The sequence below is a fragment of the Linderina pennispora genome (genome assembly GCF_002104995.1).
Source record: "Linderina pennispora strain ATCC 12442 chromosome Unknown DL89scaffold_8, whole genome shotgun sequence".
In the NCBI taxonomy this organism is placed as follows: domain Eukaryota; kingdom Fungi; phylum Kickxellomycota; class Kickxellomycetes; order Kickxellales; family Kickxellaceae; genus Linderina; species Linderina pennispora.
The window spans coordinates 280,422-299,642 of NW_024468256.1; the positions used below are offsets into that span (position 1 = coordinate 280,422).

The window sequence follows — 19,221 nt, forward strand, 5'->3', positions numbered from 1 at the left end:
CAGCTCCACAGATATCCTGGATATGATAATAGATTGTGCTAGCCAGATGCGCCTGGGCGTTCAGCACGCGCAGCCGTCGGCGTTCGCCCGGTTGCCTGCCTCGCCAGCAGAACCAAAGCCGTTCTCCCCAAGCAGGTTGACATTGACATTTCCCGAGTTCAGCTGGCCAGATCTGGCCGCACGCGAGTTGCTGGCAATCTGGTTGAGATCCAGCTTCTTTGCAATCTCCGTGAAGGTCTCGACAACGCCCTCACCCGACTTTGCGCTCGTCTCCAAGAACAGCAGTCCAGCCTCGTCCGCATATGCACGCGCCGTAGCCGTTGCCACCTGGCGACCAATGCCCTCGCTGGCAGCACGCGTCTCGTCAGTCTCCTCCTCGCCCTCCTCGCTACCCTCATCAGCCGCGTCCGACTCGCCGGTGGCCGCCGATTCTGTCGGCTCGGGCGTGCCAGCCAAATCCAGCTTGTTACCAACCAGCGCAATCACAATGTTCGGGTTTGCCTGCCGCTGCAGCTCCTTGATCCAAGACTTTGCACGGTCAAGCGACGACTCGCGCGTGATATCGTACACCACTACCGCCGCCTGCGCGTTGCGGTAGTACATGGGCGCCAGCGAATGGAACCGCTCCTGGCCGGCCGTGTCCCAAATGTCAAGCTTCAGCACAGCATCGTCCAGCCTCACCTTCTGCGTCAGGAATGCCGCTACATGTGTGAAAATCGCGTTGGGGGAGAGGGATGCGTGTGAGCAGTATGAAACAGCCAGCGACTTTTCTGGCTGCAGTGCCAGGAGCCATGCATTTCTTGGCATTTCACGACTTACCTCCGATAGTTGGCTCCTTGTTCTCCTGGAACTCGTCGTTGACAAAGCGAAGGACCAGGCTTGACTTTCCGACCGCAGCTTCGCCTAAGAACAGATGTGCCAATGGTTAGTGCAAGGTGTCTAAAGGCCAAGGGCGTGGAGCCGCCACCATTTTTCCGCATACCTAGCAAAACGACTTTAATCTGAATGGGCTTGGACTGGTGCTGAGCTGTGTGTCCCGGCATTGGCAGCCCCAGATGCGGGAGCCGGACTGTTCTGGGTAGTGCTTGCTTGCGACATGATTTCAGGTCAATACAAAAGCTGCGAGTAATAAAGTGTGCAAATTAAAATTCGAAAGCTCGAAAATTCAAAAAAGCAATAAAAGCGTGCCTAGAGAAAAGTGACGATGCACTGCTGCCAATGCAGGATGCCCGATCACGTGGCAGATGATTGCTGATTCGATTCTGCCAATACGGCGTTTGTAAAATCCCGCTGGTGATTAGGGTAAGAGCGGCCACGCCAGCGCTGGAGCTTATTACCAAAGTGCCAAGCATTATGCCGACGACCGACCCGAACCGGCTGAGGCGACCACCTCCCTCTGCTGCCCTAGAACCACTTTCTTTCCCTTTTTTTTTCCTTCTCAGGCCCACATTTGATTTCCGTCAGCGATTATATATTTTGAATTTGGGAACTGCTAGCCAAACTTTACCTCTCTTATCTTTCATTTATTAGCGAAAAATGTTGTCTGCTCCCGCGCGCATTTTTCCTCACGGCCGGACAGCAGCGCTGAACAGCCTGGTGCGGCGACTGGCACAGCCTCTGATGCCCCTGCAGACGGGTCTTCCCCCCCTGGGGCTCTCAGCGCAGTCGATCCATAGCAAGCCGCGCGGCAAGTCAGTGTTTTCTGGGCTGCGCGAGATCCATAGCACAGCCCGGTGGGCCGACAGTAACAAGGACAATAAGAGCGACGAAAACATACCTGCTGGCTTCGAGAACTTTGTAAACAAGCACGGCAAGGAGGGAAGCAGGAAATGGCGCTCGGACGCCAGCAAGTCAGACGAGGCACAGGAGCCGCGGCAAGAGAAGAAGACGTCTGAGGCTGAGAAGACAGACGCCAAGGTCGATGCGAAGGAGCAGAAGTCTGAGGAGCCAAAGGCGGATGGCGCCGGTGGAGGCAAGAAGAAGATCCCCAAGAGAGACTCGAGCAAGAAGGAGGAAGACTTCTTTGGCATGCCAGGATCAAACAACTGGCTGCCGTGGGCTGTTGGTGGTCTGATTACATACCAGCTCATGTCGTCAAACAATAGCGAGGAGAACCGGCAGATCACTTGGCAGGAGTTCCGCCGCGTGTACATGGATCGCGGTCTGGTCGATCGGCTGGTGGTGGTCAACCGTAACCGCGTCCGCGCCATTCTGCGCCCGGGTGCTGCCAATGGCAACAGTGCCCAGGGTGTGAGCATGTCGCCGCCCAGTGTCATGTTCTCGATTGGCTCTGTCGAGTCGTTTGAGAAGCAGCTTGATGATGCGCAGGATGAGCTCGGCATTCCGCCCTCCCAGCGCATCCCAGTCGAGTACCGCGACGAGGTCAGCGTGTTCTCGACATTGCTGCACTTTGCCCCGACGCTGCTGCTGATTGGTGCCTTTGTGTGGCTATCGCGCAAGGCCCCCGGCGCTGGCGGCGCTGGCGGTAGTTCGGGTGGAATCTTCGGCATTGGCAAGAGCCGCGCCAAGATGTACAACAAGGAGACTGATGTCAAAATCGCCTTCAAGGACGTGGCCGGATGTGACGAGGCCAAAGAGGAGATCATGGAGTTTGTCAAGTTCCTGAAGGAGCCTGAGGTCTACGAGCGCCTCGGTGCCAAGATTCCCAAGGGTGCGATCCTGTCGGGCCCGCCTGGTACCGGTAAGACGCTGCTGGCCAAGGCCACTGCTGGCGAGGCTGGTGTGCCGTTCCTGTCGGTGTCAGGATCTGAGTTTGTCGAGATGTTTGTTGGTGTCGGTTCGGCCCGTATCCGCGACCTGTTCCAGACAGCCAAGAAGAACGCTCCGTGCATTATCTTCATTGACGAGATTGACGCTATTGGCAAGGCGCGCGGCCGCGGTGGTGCCATGGGCGGCAACGATGAGCGCGAGGCTACGCTGAATCAGCTTTTGGTCGAGATGGACGGCTTTGGCTCCAGCGAGCACGTCGTGATCCTGGCCGGTACCAACCGGCCTGATGTGCTGGATCCGGCGCTGATGCGCCCTGGTCGTTTCGATCGGCACATTTCCATCGACCGGCCTGACATCAAGGGCCGTGCCGACATCTTCCGTGTCCACCTGGGCCCGATTCTGACCAGCGAGGACAAGCACAAGCTGGCCAACAAGATGGCAGCAATGACGCCTGGGTTCTCCGGCGCCGACATCGCCAATGTCTGTAACGAGGCGGCCCTGATTGCTGCTCGTGCGGGCTCACAGCAGGTCATGCACACTCACTTTGAGCAGGCCATTGAGCGTGTCATTGCCGGTCTGGAGAAGAAGTCGCGCGTGCTCTCCCCCGAGGAGAAGAAGACGGTGGCGTACCACGAGGCTGGGCACGCCGTTGTGGGGTGGTTTATGCGCCACGCGGACCCGCTGCTCAAGGTGTCGATCATCCCGCGCGGAGCCGGCGCCCTTGGATACGCGCAGTATCTGCCCAAGGACCAGTACCTGTTCTCAACCGAGCAGCTGCACGACCGCATGTGCATGACGCTTGGCGGCCGTGCCTCGGAGGAGCTCTTCTTCAAGGTCATCACCACGGGTGCGTCCGACGACCTGCAAAAGGTCACCAAGATGGCGTATGCACAGATTGTACAGTACGGCATGAACAAGCGGGTCGGGCAGCTCAACTTTGTGGATTCGCAGCAGCAGGAGTCGTTCAGCAAGCCGTACTCGGAGGCCACTGCCGAAATGATCGACCAGGAGGTGCGCAAGATGGTCAACGACGCGTACCAGACCACGATTAACCTTCTGACCGACAAGCGCGACGCTGTGGAGAAGGTCGCCCAGCTGCTGCTCAAGAAGGAGGTTCTGAACCGCGAGGATATGGTTGACCTGCTGGGCCCGCGGCCGTTCAAGGAGAAGATCCAGTATCGAGGAGTTTGTCCTTGACAAGTCGTCGTCAATGGAGTCCAGGCCTGAGGCTGAGCCCAAGGCTGAGCCCAAGGCTGAGCCCAAGAAGGAGTAAGCCGGCGATCTTTACTAGATTCTTTTATTCTTCGTTTACATAAAGCTGTTTGCAATCCTGTCCAAGTTGGCCTGAGACTTGAAGCAAAATCAGCTGCGCATGGTTTTTTCATTGGAGATTTTTGCTTCAAGTCACGAAGCGCGTTGAGGAATAGTGTCAGCTCGTTTTCCTTTCCGCTTTCCTGTATATTTTTTTTACATATAGAACGCCCTCTCCTTGTGCTATTTCATGGCTGCCAGCATTCTCACAGGGAGGGGCCAGCTCACAACCAGCATACGACCTGTACTACATACCCCGGTCGCTTATCAGTATGTCGCATAAATATAGGACGCAGATAGCCACAGCAGCAAGGATACAGGCATTAACCTCGGTTTCGCCGTTTGTAGGGCTCGCAGTGGACTGGCTAGCCCAGCTGTTTCCCTCGACAGACAGCCCGGGCTCTCGGCTCAAGGGGCGGAATCGGGCAGTAGACTCGCGGCAATACCCGGACTTTAAGCATTTTATCGAGACGCTGCTGTTCAATGGGCGGATATCCTCAGCAACGCTGGTCCACGGACTGATATACCTGGGGCGGTTTCCACAAGCGGCTGCCAAGGCGAGCAATAATCGAGGACGGCGCCAAGCACAAGATATTCCTGGCAGCGCTCCTGGTGGCCAGCAAATTCTGCGACGACCGGTACCCTTTATCGACGTGCTTCGTCTGCGGGTTCCTCTCCTGAGGGCCTGTTTCCGGCGCCAGGATGTCAACCGGATGGAGCGCGCGTTTCTGTCGCAAATCAAGTACAACCTGGTAGTGAGTCCCGACGAGCTTTCAGGCGGTTTTGCTGAAGCACGGGGTTGACATTAAGCAGATTGCCCGGATGGTTGCCGAGAAGACAAACACCAGGTTTTACGAGACGCCTGTCAACCCAAGGCTGTATCCGAAGACGGAGAAGCCAGCGAACCTGCCCTCTATCTCGAAGGTTATTGCCAATCGGGCTGTTGCCGGCCATTCGGCTAGCGCCAGGGCTACAGGCACAGCGAGAGGCATGGGCCTGACCATGGGCACTGCGAGGCTGACAGATGGCAGTGCGGTTTTAGCATAGCGCGCATTTGGAGAGCACCGTCCATAGAGACCAGTATGCGAAGCCATTGCCGGTGGTTCCACGGTGACAGCAGTGGCTGCTCTATCCGGTTCTTTTTGCTTATCGATTTAGTCGGGTAGTAAATATTTCCATATCGATTGTACTGCCAGTATACGCTGCGAGCTCTGCGCAGCAACAGCTCTCCGGGTCCCTCCATATGCAATCGACAGCGCTCGCACCACCTGCCTACCGGCCATTCAACGCCAGCTCGCTATGCGTCGGGGCAGCCCAGGAATCAGGGACGCGCTGGGCACGCATCTGCCTCCAGCAGAGGCAAAAGATCAAGGCGGCTGATCTTATCGCCATAACTGAATCGGGACATGGGGCGACGGCATGGCCCATGTTTTGGGGGGTGAGCGTGAGGCACCAGGGGTTTCACGGCTTCTCTCAGCAATCTTGTTTCCAACTCTAGGCGCTTTACAGATACCATGGCCATGCGCGTGTTCTCGGGGATCCAGCCAACGGGCGTCCCGCAGCTAGGCAACTACCTGGGCTCGCTGCAGAACTGGGTGAAGCTCCAGCAAAACAGCACGGCCGACGACTCGCTGCTGTTCAGCATCGTTGACCTGCACGCGCTGACAGTGCCGCGCAGCCCGCAGAAGCTGCGGCAGGAGACGCTGGAGATGGCAGCGTCGATTGTCGCGTGCGGGGTGGACCCGAGCAAGTCGCTTTTGTTCCGGCAGTCGGCGGTGGCAGCGCACACGCAGCTTCTGTGGGTGCTCGGGTGCATCACGCCGGTCGGGTGGCTCAACCGCATGACGCAGTGGAAAAGCAAGCTGCAGCAGCAAGGGCAGCTTGTGGGCCAGACAGAGGCGCTCAACGTGCATGCGCCGGCGGCCCAGGGCCTGCTGGCCGGGCTGTTCACATATCCGGTCCTGATGGCGGCAGACATCCTGCTGTACAAGGCCACGCACATTCCGGTGGGCGACGACCAGGTGCAGCATCTGGAGCTGGCGCGCGACATTGCAGAGCATTTCAACAAGACATACAAGACGCGGCTGTTCCCGCTGCCAGCGCCGCTGCTGACCGAGTCCAAGCGCGTGATGTCGCTGCGCGACCCACAGCGCAAGATGTCAAAGTCCGACCCGAACGAGCAGTCGCGGATTATGCTCAGCGACTCGGACGATTCGAATCCGCCGCAAAATCAAAAAGGCGCCGACTGACTCGATCCGCGGGATCACGTTCGATGCGAAAGGAGCGGCCGGGCGTGGCCAACCTGCTGGCGATCTATGCGGCGCTCAGGGAGACCGAGTGCGAGCAGGCGGCGGCAGAGCTGCGCGACTGCTCCAATGCCCAGCTGAAGGAGGCGGTGGCCGAGGCGGTTGTGCAGTTTGTCGGCCCGGTGCGCAGCGAGATGCAGCGGCTGCTGGCGAATGCCGGCGATCTGGAGAAGATGCTGGCCGAGAACGAAGAAAAGGTCAATGGCATTGCAAGGGCAAACTGGAAAGAAATCGCCACGTGTGTTGGGCTTCAATAAAGAAAGAGTTTTATGCGTGGGTGAAGATGGAGCCGGAGCCAGCCAGGCTGGCGGCGATCTTGTTAATGGAGTTGGTCATGGCGGCGGTGCGGTAGTCGATCTCCTTGAGGTTGGCGGTCTGGCGGGTCTCGTTGCAGGCAACAATCATTGTGTCCTCCAGACCCGAATACACCAGCTCATGCTCCTCGGCGCCGTGGATCAGCTCACGGCGCTCGCCCTCCGACAGCGGGCGCCCGGCGTTGCCCTCGACCAGCGCCAGCAGCTGCTCCTTGCTGCGCTCGTCCCAGCGCTTGTTCATGCGGCCAAACCGCAGGTGCGACAGGTTCTTGGCCCACTCAAAGTACGACACACACACTCCGCCAGCGTTCAGCAGCAGGTCCGGCACAATAACCTTGCCGTTTGCACGCAGCACCTCGTCGGCTGCCGGCGTCACCGGGCCATTGGCAGCCTCGCCGATCAGCTTGGCCTTGATCTTGTGGGCATTGCGCAGGCCGATCTGGCGCTCCAGCGCTGCGGGGATCAGCACGTCGCACTCGCTCTCCAGCACAGTCATGGGCTGGTCGACGATCTTGGCGTCGGGGAAGCCCTTGAACGACCCGTGCTCCTTGCGCCACAGGAACAGGTGCTCGACGTTGATGCCGGCCTCGTTGTACGCAGCATAGTCGTGCTCGACGATGCCGCGGATCTTGGCGCCGTTCGACTCAAAGAACTTGGCCGCCCAGTAGCCCACATTGCCGAAGCCCTGGATGATCACGCTGGTGTCCTGGATCTTGCCGTGGTGCCCAATCTTCTTCTGCACCTCGGGGTATGTCAGGAACTCGCGCACGCCGTAGTACACGCCCAGCCCGGTGGCCTCTGTGCGCCCACGCACGCCGCCCAGCGACAGCGCCTTGCCCGTCACACACGCGGCTCCGCTGACGTCCTGCGGGTTGAAGTTGCGGTATGTGTCTGCAATCCACCCCATCTCGCGTGCCCCCGTGCCCACGTCCGGAGCCGGCACGTCCACGCCCGGGCCAATAAAGTTCTTCTGGCACAGCTCCAGCGTGAACCGCCGCGTGATGCGCTCCAGCTCCGCCTCGGTCCAGTCCGCCGGGTTGATCATGATGCCGCCCTTGCCGCCGCCAAACGGCACGTCCACCACCGCACACTTGTACGTCATCAGCGCCGACAGAGCCTCCACCTCCTGCAGATCCACCGCCGACGAGAACCGGATCCCGCCCTTGCACGGCAGCCGGTGCCGCGAGTGCTGCGACCGGTACCCGCGGATCATCACTGTCTTGCCGTCCTTCTCCACCGGGAACGTCACGCTCAGCACGCTGTCCGTGGCCTTGATGTGCTTGAGCGTCTCGGCTGTTGCATTGCTGTACTTGGCTGCGCGGTCAAAGTACATGCCGACCGCCTGCAGGAACTTTGGCTCGTTGTCCTCGGTGGCCTGGTAGCCAGTGGTCGAGTGCGAGCGCGCGGGCACTGCAGCGAGGGACTTGGCCAGAGCGCCAGACTTGCGACTACACAGGCACCCTGTTAGTTGTATGCAGCTGCTGCAGCGCCTTATATCGCGAGGGCGACTGGTAACTTACCTGATGGCACCTCTGAGCTGTGCAGACATAAGCAAAGCCATCTTGGGACAAAAGGAGTTGTTCTACTAGTTAGGGAAAAGTGTATAAAAATGAAGAGATACCGAAAAGAAAGGGGAGGAGGGAAGCCGCCCGCCGGCCATCGAGTTATATGCGAGGCAAGACCTGGAGGCATGGCGCGGTGTTGGCTGCTGAGGAGCTGTTGCGTGCGAAACAAAGGCGCACAGGCCACTTTGAACCCCCGCAGGGAATGCCCGCCCCCAAACCTGAAAATAAAATCGATTGCCACAGCCTGCCCGCCCATCTGCACTTTGCTTCGCCGTGGAAACGCTGCAAAGCCACCGTTTTGGCGCACTTTTCCCACACGAGTGATGGACAGAACTATTTGCTATGGCTGCAAAAAAAAAAAAAGTAATTAAACATGCAAGGTCTATGCAGTCTTGGTCGTGGGAGCCCGCTCAAGGTACGGAATGAACCCCAGCATCCGCGTTGCCCGGTACTGGTCGACCGTGCCCAGCATCACCAGCCGCAAATACTGCTGGTACACAATGCTGGCATAGCACCCCAGGGCCGTGCCAATGTGCCAGTACGCGTGGAGCTGGAAGAACGGCGCCAGCACCGGATGCACCCACCCGCGCAGCTCGCGCAAGGTTCCGCACCAGACGTTGTCGATGTTCCACAGCACAAATGCCATGCCAAACGAGCCCGCGCCCAGCAGGAACAGATGCCGCATTTCCGTGTATGCCCGTACATTCGTCTTGCGGATCTCCATCTGGTAGAATGTGCTGCGCACAAGAATCACCGCCACCTCAATCGCGTATGCCACCTGGTGAAACACCGGGTTGCGGTTCTGCAGGTACACCAGCGTCACCATCGCAGAGTATCCAAACAGCGCCAGCGACACAACCAGGTCATTGCCCGCCTTGACGTTCGCCTGCAGCACACAATATATGCACACGCATGTGCAGTACACCACTACAGCAAGGCCCATTCAGCAAATTGCAATCCACCCAGGTCACTCGCGATGGCCCATTTAATACTTACTAGGGAGCTCGTCGGCCAGCTGCCACTGGTACTGGAGGGTCATATGGAACAGCCACCTACAGCAATGATCGCCCAATGGCCATGGATTCGGTCAGCAGGTCATGAAACACCCGGCTAAAGTCGCAATGCCGACCCCCCGCTCCCCCTCCCACTAATGTACTTACGACCCCATGCCGACAACCAACATGCCCAAGTAGCAGAGCAGGAACCGGTTCTCCTGCCCTGTTGCCCGCACCTTGTGCATGCCAAACAGCGCCAGTCCCAAGAACGCAATGTTGGTTGTCGTGTTCCAGAACTCGGCAATGTACTTGCACATCACATAGTTTTCCTACAAACAATGTGGCGGGTGCTTGAGCAAACAAACAAACTACTGCCGATGATTTCCCTCCCTCGCCTACTGATTTCCTCCCCTCGCCTCGGAATACCCTACCTCGCACCAGTCGATCGTCGACGTCCTACATGATGTTGCACCGAGTGCGGAAACCCCCCACCATAGCCGACTTCTTTAGCAATTAAAGCGACATTCTGTGGGGCCCACTCATGGGGAAGAGAGAGAACAGGAACTCCTTACGCTTCGCCCCAATAGTACGCATCGCGACCAACCATGGTGTCTAGCATCAAGTGCATGCTGAAGCTGCGCGCCCAAAGTACAGAGGTAGGTTTAGTGAAAAGAGTAATGGGGGTCAAAGGTAAAAATGAAAGCAGAGGCGAAGAGCACGCATTGCTCGCCCAGCAGACGTGCTGCTTTTTAAGCAAGCGCTTCTGTGGGCGACACAAACACTGCCGGCGTCTGTTTTATGCAGCGAGCCGTGTGAGAAAGGAAGGCCTGCAAATACACGCCAGCGGCTGACCCTCTACGCATCGCTGGTTGGCCCGCCGCTGTAAATGCCCGTCTTGCACATTAGCTGCACTTGGCATCATGGTGCATATCCCCTGGCTTGGCACGTCGGTGATCTGAATCCCAGACGATCACCAAGAGACGCCGCTAATGTAATCTAGCCGGCCTAGCCCGCCGACTGGTTTTTTTTTGCAGGCATCTGAGACTGCTGGTGCACAGCCAGCCGCCCAATGGGACAGCAGGTCTTGTGTGTCTGTGTATCTGTGTGCCTGTGTGCCGGCCACCGCCCCAACTTTCGCCCGAGCCTGAGGTATTCTGGACTTGTCTTTTTCCGTGTTTCCTTTTCGAAATACCAACCGGTTTCGGCCCCCTGTGTAATATTGGCTTCTTGCTTTTCAGTCGCTCACTTCTTTACTTCTTCCCTGTCCCCTTTCATAGTACTTTTCTTACGTTCATTTCTTTGACGGCCCTGAAATTGCCAGCCAGGAAGCAGAGTTCAGTTCCTTGGCCACGAGAAAGAAAGAAACCTGATATCTCCGCACTACCGCCTTTAATGGAGTCAGCCTAGCTTCCCTATCATCACTCTTCCCGCTTCACCACACTTTTCCACCCTTCTTACACATACCTCCCCTGTCTCTCACACGTTTTACTGCGTTCGAAACCATGGGCATGATCATCATGGACAACGCTTCTAATGCGACCAACCACTTCTGGGGCGAAAGGTAAGGCTGTCCGGGGAACAGCGGTACGGTACAGCCAAGAGGAGGGGGAGACATGGCGAGGCGCTATTGCCAGAGGAGCACGCCCTCCACTCGTAAGAGCCTGGGCGACTGCACGCTTGCCAATGCCTACACGGGGTAGGGTGGGCATCACTTCCGCATTCACGGCTGGAGAAGAGGGCCAGCAGTCTTGGCAATGTAGGCAGTCGATCCCCATGCTTGGCCGAACGAGCTAGGCTGGTTTGGGAATGGTTTAGAGAGGAATGTTGGCTATTCTTTAGGAACCGATCTTCTGCTGATATTTGCACCTTCCCCATTTCACATGGATCCTGTAGGACGTCGACGATTGATTGGTGCGAGGTAAGATGCATTGCTGGATCCAGGTGCGCCGTGGCGTGACAAGTGTGCAACACCCATGTCTCGTCGATTATCTCTCATCTCCGCGAGCGTCTTTCTTTTTTCGGTCTCCCTCGCACTTGAAACAAGGCGTCAGGGCTTCTGCACAGCGCATTTCCGCACCTGCTGCTGGTCGTCAAAAGGAATCCTCATGCACGGATCTCAAACACTATACCAGCTCGGGGCCCAGACCGCTGTCTATCATATACTGCAACCTAAAGCTGCCCGGAATCATTGTGTAGGAAAACTACGTTGTGACACAGTTCATCGCCGAGTTCTGGAACTCGATAACAAACTCGCTTTTCGTGGTCCTGGCCGGGCTTGGGATCTGGTCGGTGATTAAGCACCAGCAGGGCAAGCGCATGCTGTTCTGCTACGTCGCCCTGATGACGGTCGGATTCGGCTCGGGCTTCTTCCACGCCACGCTCAAATACACAACACAGCTCCTGGACGAGCTTCCCATGCTCTACACCTGCGCGCTCTCCTTCTACGCGCTGGTCGAAATCGACCGCCGGGTGCAGCACGGCTGGAGGCTGCCCGTGGGCATCGGCGCGCTGCAGCTGGCCATCACCCTGATATACATCTTTTGGCTGCAGTCGCCTGCCTTCCACCAGGTCGCATTTGCCTTCACTGCCATGGGCACGGTCGGGTTTGGATACAAGCGCATGAAGCAGATGCGCATCGACCGGCGCACGAAGCGCCTGATGACCCGGCTCCTGGTGTTTGGCCACATTGGCATGTACGGCGGGTTTTTGGTGTGGAACCTCGACAACATCTTCTGCCACCGGCTACGGTCCTACAGGCAGATGGTCAACTCGCCGCTGGATGTGTTCCTGCAGCTGCACGGGTGGTGGCACATCCTCACTGCCTACGGCTCGACGTACCTGATCCTGTGGGTGCACTTTGCCCGCATTACGTGGCTCGGGCACGACCACCTGTTCACTGTCAAGCACAAGTTTGGGCTGTTCCCGCATGTCGCTATGCGGACGCCCAAAAAGGTCGAGTAGTCACTTTTGTCCTTGCCTCTGTAGTTCCAGCGCCATACAGTTAGCGTATATAAAGCTTTTTTTTTTCTAAAAAGTGGAAGCTTTGCATGGCCGACGTGTCTGTGCGCATGCGTGTCACCTGAGCACACCGCTTCGGATTCGCGTCCGAAGCACGCCCTCGCAAAACTCGAGGAGCCTCGCTTTATTTGCACGCAAGCGCAGTAGCTTTTTGGGCCCAGGATCCCTCCCTGAAATCACACAGCTCGGATGTAAACAAACCCGCCCGGTCGCCCAGCACTGTAGCAGCCATTCCGAGGGGCAGGCAAGGCGGCACAGAGGCGTGTGGGAGAAAGCTCTTAGCATCCTGCATTTGCACATAGGCGAACAATCGAGATGGCAGAAACGGAAATGACCACTATTTCCGCCTGCTAGTTACACCCTATAATTGGCGTCTCTCCTAGCACACAGGCTGATGTACCAAACCAAGGTCTCTGCCGCCCGAAGCTGCGCCTCCCTCGCAACAGCCCTCGCTGTTTTGGCAGGGAAGCGAGGGGACATGGCGCTTTGTTGGCTAGAATGCGTGAAACAAAACCTCTGAGCGGCACCACTTTGTTTTTCTACGCAGCTGGAAGAGGGGGCGGCGAGGCGCTGGGGGGGGAGCCATGCGGCCAGCGTCTCAGACCAGAATTGCCTTCATTGTTCAAATGTTGTGTGAAAACAATATTCCGGGGAGAGTAGAGGAGGGGCGAGAGTCCAGAGAACTGCCATATAGGCAATGGGACAGGCCGGGTTCAGTCTGGTCTGCCTCTCGTTTCTTTGCTGTCACCTCGACCCCTCCTATTTCCCCTTCTCTCATTTCCTTTCCTTGTGCATTGGCAGGATAGCATATACACCAGGGCATATCTTGCTTTTTGTCCTTTCTCGCACAGGTTTCTACGGATCATTGTACACACATGCAGCTAAAGGTGTACCTCGTGGCCGGTCTGGCTGCCTTCACAACGATGGCCTTGGCGGCGTCGCACTCACCAGCAGCTGGCAGCGATGCTGGCTCCCTCGTTGACAGCATCAAGGTTGGCGGCGATGCCTCTGACAAGCCCGCTGCCGGCGGCAAGCCTGCAGGCGCAGATAAACCAGCGACTCCCGCTGCCCCAGCCCTCCCAGCCCTCCCTCCATCGCCAGCCAAGCACGCCAAGGGCGAAGGCACGTATGGCTGTTGGCAAAAAGACCCTTGGCGACAACCCCTCCGTCCACGATGCCGCCAGCGGAGGCAGCAAGAAGAGCAAGCGCCGGGCATTCCGCCAGGCCTCCTCGGCATTTGATCCCAGCACAGTTGACATGGGCATCAAGAGCACGTGGTGCAACGACAACACAAACTTCTGCAACAACGTGTGTCTCAACATGACGTGGGGTGCGCCCATCAACGACGGGTGCGAGGCGTCCAACCTCCAGTGGCACTGCACGTGCGGCAACGGCAAGAACCCGGACCCGGATATCTACACGTTCCCGGTCATGCACTACACCTGCCAGCACGAGGTGCAGCAGTGCCAGGACCACTGCTCGACCGGCGACATCAGGTGCACCCAGGAGTGCCAAGGGGACAGGAACTGCACGGCGCCCAAGGACCCGAATGCTGGCAAGACGATGGCGCCAGAGTCCGACGGCGAAGACGGGCTGGACTCGATGACAGGCAATGGAATGCTGGACTCGGATAAGCCAAACTTCTTCAACTCAGCGGCGCTAGCCAGTGCAGGCGGATATGTATTTATCACCTGCTATCGTGGCGTCGTCTCTACATCTGATGGGTCTGCCTTAGGACCTGTCTCGCTCACAACCACAGACTCTTTTTTACCTTCACATTATTTCTGAACAACACCATCGCCATCTCACATGCAGAAAACAAATGTCTAGGCATCCTCATCAGGGTCCGCGTGGTCGCCAAACGGCGACTCGTGGGGGTATGAGAAGGTGCGGTTGAACTTGAGCAGCCTGTTGATATCGTGGGTCCAGCCGGCAGCCAGGTTCTCTCTATTGATACACATCAGCGGGTACGCCGACCGGCGGATCTCAATCGACTGGTCCTGCCGCAGCTCGCCGCAATTCCTTCCGTCAATGTACGCGGCAGCCCGGCCGCGGCTATCCTTGTGCACCTGCAGGCGCACCACAGCGCTTGCGGGGAGGATCAGTGGACGGAAATGACAAGGACCGAGGACACACTGGCGTCAGGATCATGCTGCTGACCAAGGGATGCACAATTGGGCCGCCCGCCGACAAGGAGTATGCAGTCGAGCCCGTCGGCGTACCAACAATGATCCCGTCGCCGACCGAGGTCGTCAGCAGCTGGTTATTGATATAGCATGCAATTGTAGTCAGGTGCGGGTATGTGCCACGGTGAATGCACGCTTCGTTTGTGATGTTCAAATGCCCATCCGCCAGTCAGCCTGCCATCCTCGTCGTATTTCGAGTACGACAGACGCATGCGCGGCAGCACAGTCGATCCGCCCGCAATAACGCCCCGTAGCTGCTCCTTGTATGTGGCCACATTGAACGGCAGCAGAAAGCCAAGCGTGCCCATTGAAAATGGGATAATTGGCGGCACATGCGTCTTGAACAGCGACGAGACATGCAAAAACGTGCCGTCGCCGCCCAGCGTAATCACAAAGTCCTACCACCCGAGAGTACTCGTCTGGCTCGCCTTCGGGAATTGTGCGCACAAATGGAATTGTCTGCTGCTACCTGCGTGTACACAGCTGGCTCCAGTCACAACGTTCATATCGGTGATATGTGCGGTGTAGCCAGCTGGCAATGTCCACCAGGGCGCTGTCGACCTTTTGGTCATTGGCCTTTTTGATTATCAGCACGGTCTTTGGCCCGCCTGTCGCCCAGTCCAGCCGGTACCGCTGGTCAGTATCAGACTCCAGGTACAGATTGCCATTGCCGTTGCCAGGTCATAGCTCGAGTGATCTCGGGCAGGCTTCTTTGTAGGGATGTCGGCTGTGCTCAGAAACGTCCGCCGCTGGATGCCTGTCCATTGAAGGCGCTGCTGCTGGCCGGGAGAGACCCACGCACTCGGGCAAGGTCGGAGAGGCGTGGACCGGAAGAGCCGAAAGACACGCGAATTCATCAAATTTCTTTTTTAAAGTAATAGAATGGTTTCAGATATGACGAGAGCAGCTGAAGGCTGGAGGGGTAAGCAGAGCCGGACTTTTGGATTCCCCCGCCGCTCTCTGCCTGTCCTCCCCGCATCAGCGGATCAGCATCCTGGAATCATGTCAGCCGACCTGTTGGTCCCAAACATCTCTGTCCGCCTCTGCTAAAAATACAGCACTGCCGCCTCCCAAGCCTCCTTTGAGCAAGCACGCTTCTGCTCTGCTTTCTCGTTTGTTCCCCACCCCTTTCTTGCATTTCCCCATCGCATTTACTCCGCTATAGCCATGGTCCAAATCACAGAGTTCGACGACGAGAATGTGCCGCTCATCGAGTCCATGAAGGAGCTGACTCCGGGGCTGCCACGACAGCGACGAGACCGCACACAACTCGCCCAAGCTCGAGTACCCGAGCGTCTCACGCATCGTGCGTGCTGGGCCAAAGCTTGGCCCTGATGGCAAGCCAAAGTACCTGATTGACGACATCCCCGACCACGAGAAGATGCGGCTGATCCGCGAGTCAGGCGTGCTGAAGCAGATGAAGCAGGACGGCAAGGAGGTCGACTACGACGAGCTAGACCGGCTCGAGGCCGAGGCAGAGCGTGCCGAAGACGAAATTCCCACGTGGATGAATGCTCTCATCTACACGCTGGCGCTGTCGTCCGTGTACGGGCTGTTTGAGGCCCTGGTCAGCCAGCAGTACAGCATCGAGATCACGGCAACAGAGATCCTGAAGCGCATGCTAAACATGTCGCCAGCCATATACTTTATGGTGTATGTCACATACAAGTTCCGGTTCTCTCGGGCCATGTCGCTGGTGATGCTGGTCTTTGCCTGCGCCAGCGGATGCTACTTTGTGCACCTGAGCCTGCACGCTCCGCGTCTGGGTATCATGAAGCGCGCTCCAGGACTTGTTACCATCTGGATCTACCTGACGTTTATGCAGGATGTGCGCCCAGCCATCATCAACGCGTTCGTCGTGTGCGCGTTCTGGCTAGCAGATCCGTTCAAGTTCCGGCTTTAACAAAGGAGTTTACTCATAAATACATTTCTCCTACTTCACCGGATCAGCGTGTATTCGGTCTGTGACTGCTCGATTTCAAGCTGCCGCAGGTGCCTAGCAACCTTGCGCTCCAGCAGCCTGTCTGGTTGCAAATCACGCACGTTCACTGTGTGAGAGCACCCGGCCACCGGACACGGGCACGAGCCATGCCTGGCCCTCAGCATGCTCATGATCGAGTCCTTCGAATAGCTGTGCTTGCACGTCCTGCTGGTGACTGGGTTATTCAGCCACGCCATCGAGATCGGGCATTTGTACGTGAGACGCGCCCCCGAAACCACCAGGTCGTCGTCGTCACTGCTATCCTCGCCACCCTCAAACAGACTTGGCATTGGCTCGCCCTCATGGTTGACCTCCCACACCTGCTCGCGGAACTCCCTGTACTGTCCATTGCGACCGAACTTTTGTGCATCACTCTGCTTCTCGTACTTGGTCACACTCCGCTTCCACGACCGTTCGTAGCTCTGTGCCACATCGTCAGCATCAGCGTGTCGCATCGCCTGCGAGAGTAGCTCGGTCTCGATATCCATGCGCTTTTTGGCGCTTAGAAGCATCCGCAATGACTCGTCGACTTCGTCTACTTTTGGCTGTCTCGTTGAGTTCCTCGAGATCTGTCCCCACAAGCTTGCACGCATCGATGGCTTTGTCGGCAATGTCGGCAACGTTCTGGATGTCGGTGCTGACTGAACTCAGGCGGCCCACTAGCTGGCCCTGTGCGTTGCTGTTGCTGGCTGCTGCCTCCCTGTGTGAATAGCTGGCTCATGGTATGATTAGAATGTGGAATGTGGTGTCGAACCTCCAATCATATGGTGACCCAAAAATCAACCTGCAAATTTAGGGACTGCGGACAAACATTTGTATTTATGGCAATGTACACCAATAAGTTAGACTTCACGTGGCAGAATCTACGCCTCCTCTAGCTTCTGCCGCATACCAATATAGTCGGTGTACAGCAGCTTCGCCTTCTTGCTCTGGTACCGTGTGAGCTTGACAGACTCGCGCATTTCCCTGGTAATCGTCCATTCATACCCGCCCTTGCGCAGCAGCTGATCCACCGTCTTTTCCTTTGACCACCCCTGCTCCTCGGCAATCTCGGGCAAGAAGGTCGCGGTTTGGCGCCGTCCGTTTGGCATCCTAAACTCCACCCACACCCCATGCTTTCCAATCTCCCAATCCAAGTAGTCGTCGGCTTCCTCAAAGTCTGTCAAGAGCGAGACCGAACACGACAGCTGTGGGAGCTCGCGCAGGGTGATAGGGTTAAACCGGGTATCGCGGAGCGCACTTGTCAGGGCATATTCGCGCAGACCGTTTCCAAGCTTCATGGCCGAGAAGTTGCCAATGCAGCCGCGTAGCCGGTCGTCGTCGCCACGGTACTGCTTACTCCATGTAACAAAGAGCGGGTAGCAGGCGCTTGCGTCAAAGCCTGTAGGGATGCGGCTGGTCGGCTTGCCCTCAAGGTGAGACACCAGGACATCGAAGCAATAGGCGCAGTGCTGCTTGGTAGCCATATGTAACAAATCAAAGCAGTTGAAAAAAGTAGAGAGCAGTTTACAAACAGAAGGAGAGCTGGCCTGGGCTGCAATTTCCGGTGGTGGCTGAGGTGGTCACAGGCACAGTTCGAGCCGTCATGCAGCTCGATTTATTGGGCAGCTCGCGGTCCAGATTTTTCACGCGCTCTTTCCATTTCTGGGCCGTTGCGAGCGCGTAGGACCGTTTGTCCTCGCACCCCTCGCCAAAACGAGAAGATTACCAGACCACCCATGCTTTCTGTCTCCCCAATCCCACGACCGCTCCTAATTTCCCTACTTCTTCCATGACGCCCTTAGCACCCCTCCATCTACTCCTTACATTTGCCACCTTGTCTCTCGGCTCCATGATTGGCAGCCAGAGCATTACACCGCACGACTACCAGAGCCTGGGCAATGCATTGGCCATCTCTGCGCCCTCGTGTGGATATCCGTATGCCACACTGGACATTAGTCGAATCACAGCAGTGCAGAAAATGAACACCGGCTATGAGTGCGGCACATGCCTGCGTGTTGAGACAGACCTATCCAACTACATCGAGTACGGTGAGACTGTTGGGCTGCCAGGTGTCGCAATGGCCACACACTTTGAGGCAACCACAACCAAATTTGAAGTTCTGCCAACCACATCCGTGTCACCGGTGCGCAGACGCCAGCAGATAGCAAAGCGCGCCGACACAGTCCGGTATGTCTACGTCCTGGCTGTCGATACTGGTGGCCTGGGACTGGACATGGCACAGGTTAGCTTTACTGCACTGTTCGGCCAGAGCATGTCGCCAATGCCTGCCGTGTGGTTCCCGGTTGACGGCAAGTATTGCTCAGATATCTGGCGCAACTCAACAAAGAAGCAAATGCAAGTCCCAACTTCGATGCGCAAGATTCCTGTACGCTCTGGCCCTTCGCAGGCTCCCGCTGATATCCCCCATACGGGAACCAATTCCGGTAGCACGGTAGATGCACCAGTCAACACTGCCAGCTCATTAGCTGGTGGTATGGCGCCTACGGCTTACCTAATGCCCTCAATAATGATAGTGATATGCTGCGTTATTCCTTTGCTTTAATGAATGCCCTAAGCTTTGTACCACCTCTGCAGCACTAAGCATTCAATGACCTGTATGAGCGTCTGTATATGTGAGCGACAAGGAATAATACCCATCGCAAACAATCACCGAAATGTAATACAAATGTTACCCTATACATTTTATTAGGAGCCACCCAAGGAGTAAGCCCACCGAGGAATCTATCCTTTTAATCCCGCCCGTCCTTAACGCCATTTAGAACCCGTGATACCTGACCTTCGTACATTATCTGTTTGATATTAGGATATATTA

At 57.0% G+C, this 19,221-nt stretch overlaps 12 protein-coding genes across 12 annotated transcripts; 6 read left to right on the plus strand and 6 right to left on the minus strand.

Moving 5' to 3' along the window:
- Positions 1-60: 60 nt before the first annotated feature.
- On the minus strand, positions 61-1,043 carry DL89DRAFT_275099 (putative VPS21-Rab5-like GTPase; the record flags this gene model as incomplete). Its single annotated transcript, XM_040889258.1, has 4 exons — positions 61-123; positions 148-701; positions 820-903; positions 983-1,043. The coding sequence occupies 4 exons, from the start codon at positions 1,041-1,043 to the stop codon at positions 61-63; spliced, it is 762 nt and encodes a 253-aa protein (XP_040742768.1).
- Positions 1,044-2,088: 1,045 nt separating this feature from the next.
- DL89DRAFT_224091 (ATP-dependent metallopeptidase Hfl) lies at positions 2,089-3,927 on the plus strand (the record flags this gene model as incomplete). Its single annotated transcript, XM_040884675.1, has 1 exon — positions 2,089-3,927. One exon carries the CDS (start codon positions 2,089-2,091, stop codon positions 3,925-3,927), a length of 1,839 nt encoding a protein of 612 aa, XP_040742769.1.
- A 265-nt stretch (positions 3,928-4,192) lies between these two features.
- Positions 4,193-5,202, plus strand: DL89DRAFT_268071 (uncharacterized protein). The gene is made up of 6 exons (XM_040887782.1): positions 4,193-4,285; positions 4,362-4,576; positions 4,599-4,701; positions 4,743-4,796; positions 4,819-5,076; positions 5,102-5,202. The coding sequence occupies exons 1-6, from the start codon at positions 4,232-4,234 to the stop codon at positions 5,153-5,155; spliced, it is 738 nt and encodes a 245-aa protein (XP_040742770.1). The 5' UTR covers positions 4,193-4,231; the 3' UTR covers positions 5,156-5,202.
- A 353-nt stretch (positions 5,203-5,555) lies between these two features.
- Positions 5,556-6,604, plus strand: DL89DRAFT_275101 (tryptophanyl-tRNA synthetase; the record flags this gene model as incomplete). Its single annotated transcript, XM_040889259.1, has 2 exons — positions 5,556-6,223; positions 6,280-6,604. 2 exons carry the CDS (start codon positions 5,556-5,558, stop codon positions 6,602-6,604), a joined length of 993 nt encoding a protein of 330 aa, XP_040742771.1.
- Positions 6,605-6,614: 10 nt separating this feature from the next.
- DL89DRAFT_275102 (glutamate dehydrogenase) lies at positions 6,615-8,222 on the minus strand (the record flags this gene model as incomplete). Its single annotated transcript, XM_040889260.1, has 2 exons — positions 6,615-8,071; positions 8,192-8,222. 2 exons carry the CDS (start codon positions 8,220-8,222, stop codon positions 6,615-6,617), a joined length of 1,488 nt encoding a protein of 495 aa, XP_040742772.1.
- Positions 8,223-8,548: 326 nt separating this feature from the next.
- Positions 8,549-9,884, minus strand: DL89DRAFT_247130 (alkaline phytoceramidase). Its single transcript, XM_040885118.1, has 5 exons — positions 9,794-9,884; positions 9,653-9,677; positions 9,387-9,550; positions 9,223-9,278; positions 8,549-9,153 (listed from the first exon to the last, which is right to left on the minus strand). Exons 1-5 carry the CDS (start codon positions 9,847-9,849, stop codon positions 8,609-8,611), a joined length of 846 nt encoding a protein of 281 aa, XP_040742773.1. The 5' UTR covers positions 9,850-9,884; the 3' UTR covers positions 8,549-8,608.
- A 740-nt stretch (positions 9,885-10,624) lies between these two features.
- On the plus strand, positions 10,625-12,273 carry DL89DRAFT_169843 (alkaline phytoceramidase). Its single transcript, XM_040883779.1, has 3 exons — positions 10,625-10,782; positions 11,115-11,139; positions 11,418-12,273. The coding sequence occupies exons 1-3, from the start codon at positions 10,724-10,726 to the stop codon at positions 12,180-12,182; spliced, it is 849 nt and encodes a 282-aa protein (XP_040742774.1). The 5' UTR covers positions 10,625-10,723; the 3' UTR covers positions 12,183-12,273.
- A 1,737-nt stretch (positions 12,274-14,010) lies between these two features.
- On the minus strand, positions 14,011-15,073 carry DL89DRAFT_268074 (ATP-NAD kinase; the record flags this gene model as incomplete). Its single annotated transcript, XM_040887783.1, has 4 exons — positions 14,011-14,327; positions 14,350-14,560; positions 14,634-14,823; positions 14,972-15,073. Coding segments are annotated over 4 exons (765 nt in total), but the record flags the coding sequence as incomplete, so codon positions are not given.
- Positions 15,074-15,592: 519 nt separating this feature from the next.
- On the plus strand, positions 15,593-16,328 carry DL89DRAFT_258130 (uncharacterized protein; the record flags this gene model as incomplete). Its single annotated transcript, XM_040885581.1, has 2 exons — positions 15,593-15,709; positions 15,750-16,328. The coding sequence occupies 2 exons, from the start codon at positions 15,593-15,595 to the stop codon at positions 16,326-16,328; spliced, it is 696 nt and encodes a 231-aa protein (XP_040742776.1).
- Positions 16,329-16,363: 35 nt separating this feature from the next.
- DL89DRAFT_224432 (uncharacterized protein) lies at positions 16,364-16,894 on the minus strand (the record flags this gene model as incomplete). Its single annotated transcript, XM_040884687.1, has 1 exon — positions 16,364-16,894. One exon carries the CDS (start codon positions 16,892-16,894, stop codon positions 16,364-16,366), a length of 531 nt encoding a protein of 176 aa, XP_040742777.1.
- Positions 16,895-17,269: 375 nt separating this feature from the next.
- Positions 17,270-17,918, minus strand: DL89DRAFT_247140 (AMME syndrome candidate gene 1 protein; the record flags this gene model as incomplete). Its single annotated transcript, XM_040885119.1, has 1 exon — positions 17,270-17,918. The coding sequence occupies exon 1, from the start codon at positions 17,870-17,872 to the stop codon at positions 17,270-17,272; it is 603 nt and encodes a 200-aa protein (XP_040742778.1). The 5' UTR covers positions 17,873-17,918.
- A 228-nt stretch (positions 17,919-18,146) lies between these two features.
- DL89DRAFT_268076 (uncharacterized protein) lies at positions 18,147-18,956 on the plus strand. Its single transcript, XM_040887784.1, has one exon. It carries the CDS (start codon positions 18,178-18,180, stop codon positions 18,949-18,951), a length of 774 nt encoding a protein of 257 aa, XP_040742779.1. The 5' UTR covers positions 18,147-18,177; the 3' UTR covers positions 18,952-18,956.
- The last annotated feature ends 265 nt before the right edge of the window (positions 18,957-19,221 follow it).